The sequence below is a fragment of the Vulpes vulpes genome, chromosome 6 (genome assembly GCF_048418805.1).
Source record: "Vulpes vulpes isolate BD-2025 chromosome 6, VulVul3, whole genome shotgun sequence".
NCBI lineage: Eukaryota > Metazoa > Chordata > Mammalia > Carnivora > Canidae > Vulpes > Vulpes vulpes.
In genome coordinates, this window is record NC_132785.1 from 83,691,589 (window position 1) to 83,703,746 (window position 12,158).

At 34.1% G+C, this 12,158-nt stretch overlaps 1 protein-coding gene across 1 annotated transcript in view; it reads left to right on the forward strand.

Annotated features, from left to right (window-relative positions):
- FANCM (FA complementation group M) overlaps positions 1–12,158 on the forward strand; it is a 63,977-nt gene that overhangs the window by 13,431 nt on the left and 38,388 nt on the right. The window contains exons 5-9 of the mRNA XM_026000761.2: positions 1,755–1,886; positions 3,549–3,681; positions 4,157–4,282; positions 5,160–5,246; positions 7,827–8,011. Of these exons, the coding sequence (XP_025856546.2) occupies positions 1,755–1,886; positions 3,549–3,681; positions 4,157–4,282; positions 5,160–5,246; positions 7,827–8,011 (663 nt within the window). The remainder of the gene's footprint in view (positions 1–1,754; positions 1,887–3,548; positions 3,682–4,156; positions 4,283–5,159; positions 5,247–7,826; positions 8,012–12,158) is intronic.

A 12,158-nucleotide genomic window follows, 5' to 3' on the forward strand; every position in this document is an offset into this window, starting at 1 on the left:
GAAGCAGGCTCCCTACTGAGCAGAGAGCCTGATGTGGGGCTTAATCCCAGGACCTTGGGATCATGACCTGAGCTGAAGGCAGTCACTTAACCAACTGAACCACCCAGGCACCCCTCCTTTTAATTTTTTGAGGAACCTCCATACTGTTTTCCACATGGCTGTTCCAATTTACGTTCCCAGCAACACTATATAAGGGTTCTTTTTCTCCACATCCTCACCAACACTTGTTATTTCTGTCTTTGATTTTAACCATTCAGACAGGTATGAGGTGATTTCTCATTGTGGTTTTGATTTGCATTTCCCTAATGAATGAAGAATGATGTTGAGCATCTTAGGTCTGTTGGCCGTCTGTATGTTGTCTTTGGTAAAATGTCTATTCAGGTCCTCTCCACATTTTTAAAATCAGATCTCTTTTTTTTTGGTGTTGAATTGTATAAGCTCTTTATATATTTTAGATATTAGTCTCATACATCATTTGCAGATATCTTCTCTGATTCGGTAGATTGGCTTTTCATTTTGTTGATGGCTTCCTTTGCAATGCAGAAGCTTTTTATTTTGAAAATTAATTATTTAATTTTTAAAAATAAACTCTTTGCCCAACTTGGAGCTTTATCTCCTGATCCCAAGATTAGAGTCACGTGCTCTACCGACTGAGCCAGCCAGGAGTCCCCGTGTTAGTTTGATATAATAATAATCTCCTTAATACTGATATATTTTCTAATGATTAAAATGATTCCATTTATAAGGATGTAAAAATTATAATTTGTATAAACACATAATAGGCATTCAATTTTATTGATGCTTTTGAAGTGCTTTTGTAGGTAAGCTAAGCTAGAAGGGAGGAAAAATAAAACTCTACAAAAATAGTCCTATCCTTAGGAAATAATTAGGTAAAAATTTAAACAGTTGATTACATATTGCTATATTAGGTCTTCATCTCGAGGTCTCTGTTTTCCTTCACTTTTCCATCAAACTTACCCTACATCAGGACCTTTTGTCTTCTATTTCCTCTGATATGCTCTGTCCTCAGAACTTGTCATCATTCAGATGTCAGCTGAAATATTACTCTCTAAAGAGACCATCTTTGTTTCCCTTACTTATAGTTGACCCTGTTTTCCTCAAAACCTCCATAGCATTACTGTGTTTTAGGTTTTTAAATACATTTATTATAATAGAAACACTCTTTGTTCACTCCTTATTCTTTGCTTCCCTTAATTTGATGTAAACTTTATGAAAGCAGCAACTTCATTTGTCTCAGCTACAAATTCCCAGCATTTGGAACAATGCTTGACATACACTACTAGATGCTTAATAAGTATTTCTTGAAAGAATGAATCAACAAATCAAATTGAATGTACTCAAGAGGTTTTGATTTAGTCAGTAAGACAAAGTCTTACTGTATGCCAGACTTTGCTCTTCATACTGAAGATGCAGCAGTGAGAAATCAAAGGCCCTTCATTCATTGTGCTTAGATTATAGTGTGTTTAGGTTAGGGAGAGAGAGGAATTAAGAAATACACAGATAAACACATTTGTTCTTAAATTATAGTTGGATCCACTAATTGCTTATGCTGACTCTCATATGGCTGTTATCTGGGGATAAATGTTAAGTACTTTTAAGTTTTGTTATTTTGCTATGTTTACTTAAAAATTTAAGACAAACTTTAATATATAACTTCTATTTTAATACATGAGGAAATAATTGTATTTGAAAAAGGACTTTAAGCTTAAACTAAATTTCACTGAAATTTGCAGGTTTTGGAAGCATTTGCCAGTTCTTTGATTCAGAGGAATATTTTGATGAGAAGGGATATCCCCAATCTAACAAAATACCAGATAATTTTGGCAAGAGATCAATTTAGGAAAAACCCATCTCCAAATATTGTGGTAGGTATTTTTAAATTAATTTTGAAGAGAGATTAAGTTTTTATTTACAGCCAAGATAAAATGTAAATAATGACTGTTTTTTAGTATACATTAGCTCATCAAGAATTCAGATATGATTTATATAGTTTATAAAAGCATGAAAAAAATCTAGCAAAAATACACTTTAGTGCTTCGAATTAAGATAATTTTATCTTCTAATTTTCAATAAAGATTTGGTATTTTAGTTCATTTATATGTTGCCATGAGGGGGTAGAAGCTAACTTTTAGACCTACAGCATTTAGTCTTAACTCTTGATACAGAGGTTAGAGGAAGTATCATAGTAAGCTTCTTATTTCTAATCTTCCTAGGAAAAAATAGATAGAAATATACCCATCAAGCTAGGTACAGAGTCAGAAGAGATGCTCACAAGTACAAAAAGGCACTGAGTCATTCTTTGAACTGAGAGGGAATGCATATGCAAAAGAACAGAGGCAATTGAATGAAGTTAGGAAGGAGTCAGCAAACAAGCCAATATTGCTGAGGTCAAATATTAGGAATTCAGATATGCTAGTTAATCTAGGTTGTGAGCACATAAGAATAGCTTTAAATGTTACACAAAGAAACACAGATTTTTTCTTGTAGTATCTAGGGAACCACTAAGGAAAACTTTTCTGTAAAGTTACAGTATATTATACTAAATTTTAATAGAATGTGTTTTAATTTCTGCTAGGCATTAAAGGTTCATTGATACTTTAAGGAGTAAATCTAAACCTATTGAATTTGCTCTTACTGATGAGAGTTTACATTTTACAGAGAGGTGGTTTTACCCTTTCAGATAATTGGGGTGCCATATTAGGGCATTAATCACTACCCTGCAAACATTTAAAATGACTATTACTGATACTAAATGTTACCAAAGATTAAGGTAGAGAATAATAGTCTTTATCTTCAGTAAAGGAAAATAATTAAAACGTATTTTCAAGGTTTCTTTTAAAAATTACTATCATATAGTTATATCTGCTGGATGCTCTCATAAAAGTAATATGTATTTCAGTTTTCTTTGAGAGTAATGGATGAAAGCACAAAGACCCTGAGCCAGATTTCCTGGGTTCAAATACTGGTTTTAAAGCTTCTTCGTGTATAAAATGAGCATAAGCATAGTAGCTACCTCCTAGGTGTTGGGATTAAACAAGTTTGTATAATTAATGTGCTTAGAATTGTGTCTGGTGCTAGGACAGAGTTATGTTATTATAGCATATATAGTTGGTATTAAATGTTAGTGTTAAACTGTCTGATTAAATTTTGTTCTAGTGCCAGTAACATTTATGAGGATAGGCCATTAAGTGACTTATTTCCTATTGTATCCCAAATAGCTATTTCTGTGCTTGATATGTACTTTGAAAGAACAAATGAATATATATACTGCTAATAATTTACCTAGAAAGGGAAACAATATATGATAAATATTTCTCTCCTTCACTTATTCTCTTTAAAATGTAAGTTACATATTGAATTAAAGAAAAAAAAATACAGGGGTGGATTTTATATGGAAAATACACTGGCACCTTTCCAAACGACGTCTTATGACATTCAATAGGTAGATCTTTAGTAGAGTGGTAAGTTTCACACAGAACATGTATCTTTTTTCTCTAGTTAAATTTGATATGTGCTTGGTTTTCTAGGGAATACAACAAGGCATAATCGAGGGAGAGTTTGCTATTTGTATTAGTTTATATCATGGTTATGAATTATTGCAGCAAATGGGAATGAGATCATTATATTTCTTCCTTTGTGGAATTATGGATGGAACTAAAGGTAAATTATATGAAATTACTTGAAGGAATGATGTTATTTTGATTAAACAAGTATTGAATAGTATAGTTACTTAAAATGCTTTATTTTAAAAAGTAATAAAATAGGGGTGCCTGGCTAGCTCTGTTAGTAGAGAGTGTGGCTCTTGACCTCACTCAGGGTTTTGAGTTTGAGCCCTCCTTTGGGCTTAAAGATTACTTAAAGAAACAAAAACAAACAACAACAATAACAACAAAAAGCAATTAAATAGGTAACAAATGATTATGCTTTTTTGTTTTTGTTAAATCGGTGGTAAAAAGCAAGCCATTCATTAATATATATGTAAATGTGGAACTGGCAATAAGTTGCTGGCTTTCAGTTTAAATTAGAAAAATTTGTATTCATTGCTAAAGTTTAATTTCTTTTAAATACATAATAAGTTTGATTAATTTTGCTCTAATGTTTATTAATTTTGAAAATCTTTTCCTAATTTCTGAAGGAATGACTCGGGCAAAAAATGAACTTAGCCGAAATGAGGACTTCATGAAACTCTATAATCATCTAGCGTGTATGTTTGCACATACATGTGGTACTTCAGCAAATGGCTTTTCTACTATCCAAAAAGGTCTGGTTTTTCTTTTAAAATTTTATATTATTCCTCTTAGCAGGTTGAGTTTGAAATTTTGCTCCATTGATCCGCATGTCTATCTGTAATCACTTATTTCCAAAGAAACAGATCTGTTAAATGTTTAAAGATTTTATTCTTTAAGTTAGTATAAATATATAATTCAGTTTATAAACCTTAAATACATCATAGATATTAGTAATTAGTTGTTACTGTTAGTGAAAATTCTCAGAACTACCAAAAATTTATTTATAGCTTAACTAAATGCATATTTTCCCCTTCTACTTTGCTGTTGATTCAGGAATTATAATAAATTATAATAAAAGTTAAAGTAAAAATTCAAGGGTGTCTGGGTAGCTCAATAAGTTGATCGTCTCACTCTTGATTTCCACTCAGGTCATGATCTTAGAGGTGTGGGATCGAGCCCCATATTGAGCTTCATACTAAGTGGGGAGATTCTCTCTCCCTCTCCTCTGCTCTCTGTCTTAAAATAAATAAGTAAATCTTTAAAGAAAAATTCAAGGTTTATTTTATAGTAGGGCTTCTGTGCTACACAGATGCTACTTATTATTTAAATAGAAAAAAGGTAAGTTAACAAATGTATTTTGAATATTTTATTTATTTAAGAGAGAGTGTGTGAGCATGAGCTGGGAGAGAGCCAGAGGGAGAAGCCGACTCCCCACAGAGCAGAGAGCCAGATCCGGGGCTCCATCCCAGGACCCTGAGAAGATCATGACCTGAACCAAAGGTAGATGTTTAACTGATGGAGCCACCCAGGCACCCCAACAAATCTATTTTGGAAAAGATGATTAAAATACATTAATGAATTGAATGAAAAATCTATAACAATTGTTTGGTGTTTTTGTTTTTGTTACAGGAGATAAAGATAAAAAATTTTTCTACAGTCATCCAAAGTTACAGAAATTAGAAGAAGTTGTACTTGAACACTTCAAGTCATGGAATGGTAAGTCATATTTAGTAGCTTCAAGGCGAGAAAAAGTTACTGAAAGAGCTCAAACTCTGACTCATTAGTTTGTGCTCACACTTTATGGAGAAGATGGGCTTTTAATTACTCTGGATAATAAATCTAAAAAAGCTTTAAGAAATTTGGAGAGGGTGGGACAAGGGGGGAATGGTGGAAATGTTAAGAATAAGGGATATTCTGTGAAAAAGAAAAATAAGTCTGGGGCAATAAAAGGCAAGGAGAGAGTAAAGAAATATATAATAGAATGGTGGGGAAAAGTAAAGCAGTTAAGGAGATAGTCATGGAGGAGTGCTGTTTTATATAGGATGTCAGAGAAAGTCTGTTTCTAGGGTAATGTTTGAGCTGTTGCCTGATGAAGTGAGGGAGCAAATGGCTTTGTTGTTGATTGTTGGGGGATGTTTGGAGATTGTTGGAGCAGTTGTTGATTGTTGGGGGATGATCATAAAAGGCAGAGAGAGTAGTCAATTCAAAGTCTCTGGGGCAATGGGGTGTTTGATATGATTAAGGATCAGTAAACAAACCAGTGCTGCTGGAGTAGTGTAATGAGGGTAAGAGTGGTTTAGACAAAAATTGAAGAGGTAGCCAGGGACCAGATCACATATGGCTTGTAGGCCAAGTTAAGACTTTAGTTTTTAATTCTACAAATGCTTTGCCTTGTGAAACCATTATAGGGACATTTAGAGCGATAGAGTGATGTGATCTGACTTATATTTTATAAAAAAAAGATCACTCTGGTAGCTTTCGCCAAGTGTAAACATTAGCCACTTAGGAGACTTATCATACTTAAGAAGATAACAGATGATGGTGGCTTGTACCAACATAGTAATAGTGGAGGTGCTAAATGGTTATAGATTCTAGATATATTTTGAATTTGGAGTCAACAGTATTAGCTGTTAGATTGGACATAGGATATGAAGAAAAAAAGAAATCATATGAGTATGTGTGTATGTTTTGAATAATTATATGAGCAAAGAAAAGATTAAGAACAGCTTACAGACGAAAGAACAGGCATATTTAGATGCTTTTGAGGTATCTAGTAGGAGATGAATAAGCATTGAATAAATGAATCTGGATCTCAGAAGATTGGTCTGGGCTATTTTTATTTCAACATATATATGAATAAATTTTAGAATCACAGCATAAGGATAATATTTAAAAAAATGGTTATGATCACATTACCAGCAATACAGTTTAGAGACAAGAGAAGACCCAGAATGCAGACCCGGAAGAATACCAACATTTAAAGTTTAGAGTAGAGGTGCTTGACTGGCTCAGTTGATGAAGCATGTGACTCTTGATCCTGGGGTTGTGAGTTTCAGTCCCATGTTTGGGTGTCGGAGTTACTTAAAAATAAAATCTAAAAAAAAAGAGGAAAAAAAGCTACAAAGGAGGTTGAGAAAGAAACTGGGCAAGTGAATGACAGAAAAGCTGAAGGAAGAGACAATTTCAGTAAGAAGATGTGGAATATGTTAGATGCTGGTGAAAGGAATGGTAAAATGAACTAAATTAAAAAGTGACCATTGAATTTGGCAATATGGAAGTTATTGAGACTTTGGTAGAGGAGCTTCAGTAGAATGAAGGTAGAAAGGCAGCCTATAGTTGGTGAAAGGTGATAGGCTTTGCACTGAAAGCAGTTGGTCAGATGTAGAGGCTTGATAATTCAAAAGAGGTTTATCTAGAATAATTTTCTTTGCAACAACTCTTCCTTTTTCCTTAAGTATTATGAATTAACTTTGCAAGTATTAAGTCATTTAATTTGTAGGGTTGTTATGAAGACTAAATTAATATATGAAATATTTAGTCCAGTCCCTGACAAATACATAAAAATTAGTATAATAGAAATCATAGAAATAAAAGAAAATGAATAAAAAAAACCCATACAATTTTCAGTTTTTAACCAATTGCTATGTGTAAGTCTATATACTTTATATTCCATTCATTTTAGATATGAAGAAATTAAAGCTTAAATGGAGTAAGTATCATGGTTACACATCACCCAGAGGGTTCTGTGGCCTACCCTCAAAGATCATGCTCATATTGTGTATTCTGCACAGAGACCTTGGGATTAGCTTTGTGATTGACTATAGTCAGATACTGTGGTTATTTTTGGAGAATTTGAAAGTATCATAGATTTAGGAACAATCCCGTGGCCTGGATTAAGAGAGTGCTTTTAGTGGACAAAAAAGAAAAAATACTTTTGAAATCAGTGGGAGTGCTACAGTTCTGTTATTCTGACTGTAGAAGGTAAAGGGAGATAATGGGCATTGTGCATAAATTTGAAGGACTGGTTAAAAGTGATTCAGGTCATTTTTACTGGATTTGTTTAGGATTTTATTATGACAGCCATGAGAGGTAAGAAGCCAAGAATATTAAAATTACTGAAGAAGGTAGGAAAAAAAACCAGCAAAGGTTTAAGATGTCTTAAATTACTTTTTTGCAAGAATTATCATTCATTAGTATATAGTTTCAGGTTTGTCTTGAAATAGTTCTTGGGTATATGCTTTAATAAATAGTTGAAATTGAAGTTTTTTTTTTTTTTTTTTTTTTTTTTTTATATAGTTCAAAACACCTCTGAAAAGAAATGTGATGAGACCAGAGTTATGATCTTCTCTTCATTTCGGGATAGTGTTCAAGAAATTGCAGAAATGCTATTACAGCATCAGCCAGTTATTAGAGTGATGACTTTTGTTGGCCATGCCTCAGGGAAAAGCATGAAGGGATTCACCCAGAAGGAGCAACTGGAGGTAATTACTTTTGGAGATGTTGAAAACTAAAATAAAACTGATTAGCTTTGTACTTAGCCTCTTTTATTTTAACTCATTGGTCAGTCAGCTACTTCTTAAAGATAATTTTATAGTAAACATGTGAATAAACATGCATATTTTAAAATATCAAAAAAGTGTCTTTTGTGGTTTTGAGCCCCTTTTTTAAAAAGTAAGGTAATGTATAGTGGTTAAACAGAAAGACTGAAAACATACTACCTAGGTTGGAGTCTGGCCCTATCACTTACAAGTTTCTTTACTTTTTGTGCCTCAGTTTTTCTTATCTGTAAACATAGTTCATAGAGTTGTGAGCATTAAATGAAATCATACTGTAGAGCCTTCAGTAAATGTTTACTTTTATTTTTCTTAAGGCACTTTAGTTATATATTCTAGTTATATATTCTAAAGAAATAAGGAGCTTGTTTCTTTTCTCTGTTATTAAAAAATCTTAATTTAAAAATATGGTTGGGGGGGCTGCCTGGGTCAATGAGTCGGTTAAGTGTCCTACTCTTGATTTTGACTCAGGTCATGGTCTTAGGGTCGTGAGATGGAGCCCCATGTTGGGCCCCATGCTAGGCCTGGAGTCTGCTTAAGATTCTCCCTTTCCCTCTACCACCATCCTCCCTACCCCACATGTTCTCTCTCTTTTGAAAAAGAAAAACAAAAAAAAAAAAGATCAGAGGAAACCATTTATCCATTTATGCTCTGAATAAGATGTCATAAGTTTACTAAGTGCTGTATATATGTTTTTTGGGGGGAAATTTTAGACTTGATTTTTTTTTTTTAAACTGTATATAAGTTTTTCAGATTAGCTATAGGTCTACATTTGAGTAGTCATTGACAAATAGGTGTGTCTTTAATGTCTAATTAATTTTGACAGATTTTTTTTTAAAGATTTTATTCATTTATTCATGAGAGACAGAGAGAGACAGAGACATAGACAGAGGGAGAAGCAGGCTCCCTGCAGGAAGTCTGATGCAGGACTTGATCCCAGGACTCTGGGATCATGCCCTGAGCCAAAGGCAGATGCTCAACCACTGAGCCACCCCAGCGCCCCTCTTTTTTTGATTTTGTAAAGTAAGAGGAATCCTTTTCTTTAAATATCTTATACTAGTCCTCACTGCACCGAGAAGAGTTTCTTTAAGCTGACTCTCTCTGGTAAGGACCATCTAAGAGGTTTTCCTGAATCAGAAGAGAGTATCTTTAACTATTTCAAATCTGATTATATGTATTTTAAAAGTTCAGATATCTAGCAGGTTATTATTACTACTCTTAACATTTATATATGAATGAAAAATGAAGTGGATTTTTGTCTAAGGTGTTAAGCATTTTGAAATACTAATAGTACCCAACTCTAGCCAGTTTTGATAACACATAAAATCATTATTCCTGAGTTTGTCAAGTGCCATAAGAAACTTTATTGATTTTATATTGACTTTGTCCTTTCCTCACTTAATAATATTTTTATGTAGGCCAGAGTAACAACCCTTTTTATTATTCCTGCAATAATTGCTTTCCTAAGAGAGTTTTATGGTAAAATAAGCTTTTGTACGAATAGTTGTAATTAAATTTTTCATTTATTTAGAAACAGGCTATAAAGTTAGAGAGGAATTAGGGGCCTGGATCCTTTAGGACTTTATAAGTTATTTCCATTTAAAAAATTTTTTTAAATTTCAGTTAGTTAACCTACAGTGTAATATTAGTTTCAGGTGTACAATATAGTGATTGAACACTTCCAAGCAGCACCCAGTACCATTCCACAAATGCCCTCCTTAATCCCCATCATTTATTTTAGCCATCCCCCTACCTGCCTACCCTCTGGTAACCATCAATTCTCTCTAGTTAAGAATCTGTTTCTTAACTAGAAGCAGATGAGAACAGGTTCTAGAACAGGTTCGCCTCTCTCCTCTTTGCTCTTTTTTTTTTTTTTTAATATTTTCTTTCTTTCTTTCTTTCTTTCTTTGTGTATTTGAGAGTGATCAAGAGAACCAGCAGGAGGAGGGAGAAGGAGAAGCAGACTCCTCACTGAGCATGGAGCCCAATGCAGGGCTCAGTATCAGGACCTGAGATCATGGCGTGAGCCAAAATCAAGAGTCAGACACTTAACCAATAGAGCTACACAGGCACCCCTCATTTTTGTTTCTTACATTCCATATACGAGTGAAATCATTATGGTATTTGTCTTTCTCTGACTGACTTATTTCACATAGCATAATACTCTCTAGGTCCATCCATGTCCCTGCAAATGGCAAGATTTCATTCTCTTTTATGGATGAGTAATATTTCATTTTATGTGTATACCACCTCCTCTTCATCCATTGGTCAGTCATAGACACTTGGGCTGTTTCCCTAATCTGGCTATTTTAGGTAATGTTCCTATAAAACACAGGGATACATATATCCCTTGGAATTAGTGTTATTGTATTCTTTGGGTAAATACCTACTAGTGCAATTTCTGGGTCAAAGGATAGTTCTGTTTTTAATTTTTTGAGGAAACTCCATACTATTTTTCCACAGTGACTGTACCAGTTTGCATCTCCATCAACAGTGTCCTGGTGTTCTTTTTCTCCACATCCTGGCCAACACCTGCTATCTGTTGTGTTATTGATTTAGACATTCTGACAGGTGTGAGATGATATCTTATTGTTATTTTGATTTATATATATATATATATATATATATATATATATTTTTTTTTTTTTTTAAGATTTTATTTATTCATGGGTGACACAGAGAGAGAGAGGCAGAGACCTAGGCAGAGGGAGAAGCAGGCTCCCGGCAGGGAGCCTGATGTGAGACTTGATCCCAGGACCTTGGCATCACGACCTGAGCCAAAGGCAGATGCTCAACCACTGAGCCACCCAGGTGCCATGTGATTTATATTTTTCTGATGGTCAGTGAGGTTGAGCATCTTTTCATGTGTTTATTGGCCATCTGGATGTCTTCTTTGAACATGTCTATTTATGTCTTCTGCCCATTTTTTAATTAGATTGTTCATTTTTGGGTGATAATATTAAGAGGTTCGGGGATCCCTGGGTGGCGCAGCGGTTTGGCGCCTGCCTTTGGCCCAGGGCGCGATCCTGGAGACCCGGGATCAAATCCCACATCGGGCTCCCGGTGCATGGAGCCTGCTTCTCCCTCTGCCTGTGTCTCTGCCTCTCTCTCTCTCTCTCTGTGACTACCATAAATAAATAAAAAATTAAAAAAAAATATGAAGTGAATTCTTTAAAAAAAATAATAATAATATTAAGAGGTTCTTTATATATTTTGGATACTAATCCTTTGTCGAATATGCCATTTGAAAATATCTTCCCCCATTCTGTAGGCTGCCTTTTAATTTTGTTTCCTTCACTGTGCAGGTTTTTTATTTTTATGTCCCAATAGTTTATTTTTGCTTTTGTTTCCCATGCTTCAGAAGAAGTTACTACGGCCAATATAAAAGAGGATACCGCCTATGTTATCCTCTTGATATTTCAAGTTTAAAGTCTCACATTTAGATCTTTCATCATTTTGAATCTATTTTTGTGTATGGTATGAAAGAAGTGGTCTAGTTTCATTGTTTTGCCTCTTGCTGTACAGTTTTCCCAACACCATTTGTTGAAAAAGACTGTCTTTTTCCCATTGAGTATTCTTTCCTGCTTTGTCGAAGATTAATTGACCATATAGCTGTAGGTTTATTTCTGGGTTTTCTATTCTATTGATATTTGTGTCTATTTTTGTGCCAGTACCATGCTGTTTTGATCACTACAGCTTTGTATTGTAACTTGAAGTCTGGAATTCTGATGTCTCTACGTGTGCTTTTCTTTTTCAAGGTTGCTTTGGCTATTCAGGATCTTTTGCGTTCCATATAAATTGTAGGGTTCTTTGTTGTAGCTCTGTGAAAATGCTGGTGGGATTTTGATAGAGATTGCATTAAATGTGTAGATTGCTTTGGGTATTATAGACATTTTAACAATCTTTGTTCTTCTAATCCATGAGCATGGAATGCTTTTCTATTTCTTTGTGTCAGCTTCAGTTTCTTTCATTAGTGTTTTATAGTTTTCAGAGTACAGGTCTTTTTTTCACCTCTTTGGTTAGATTTATTTTTAGGTATCTTATGGTTTTTGCTGCAGTTGTAAATGGGACAGAT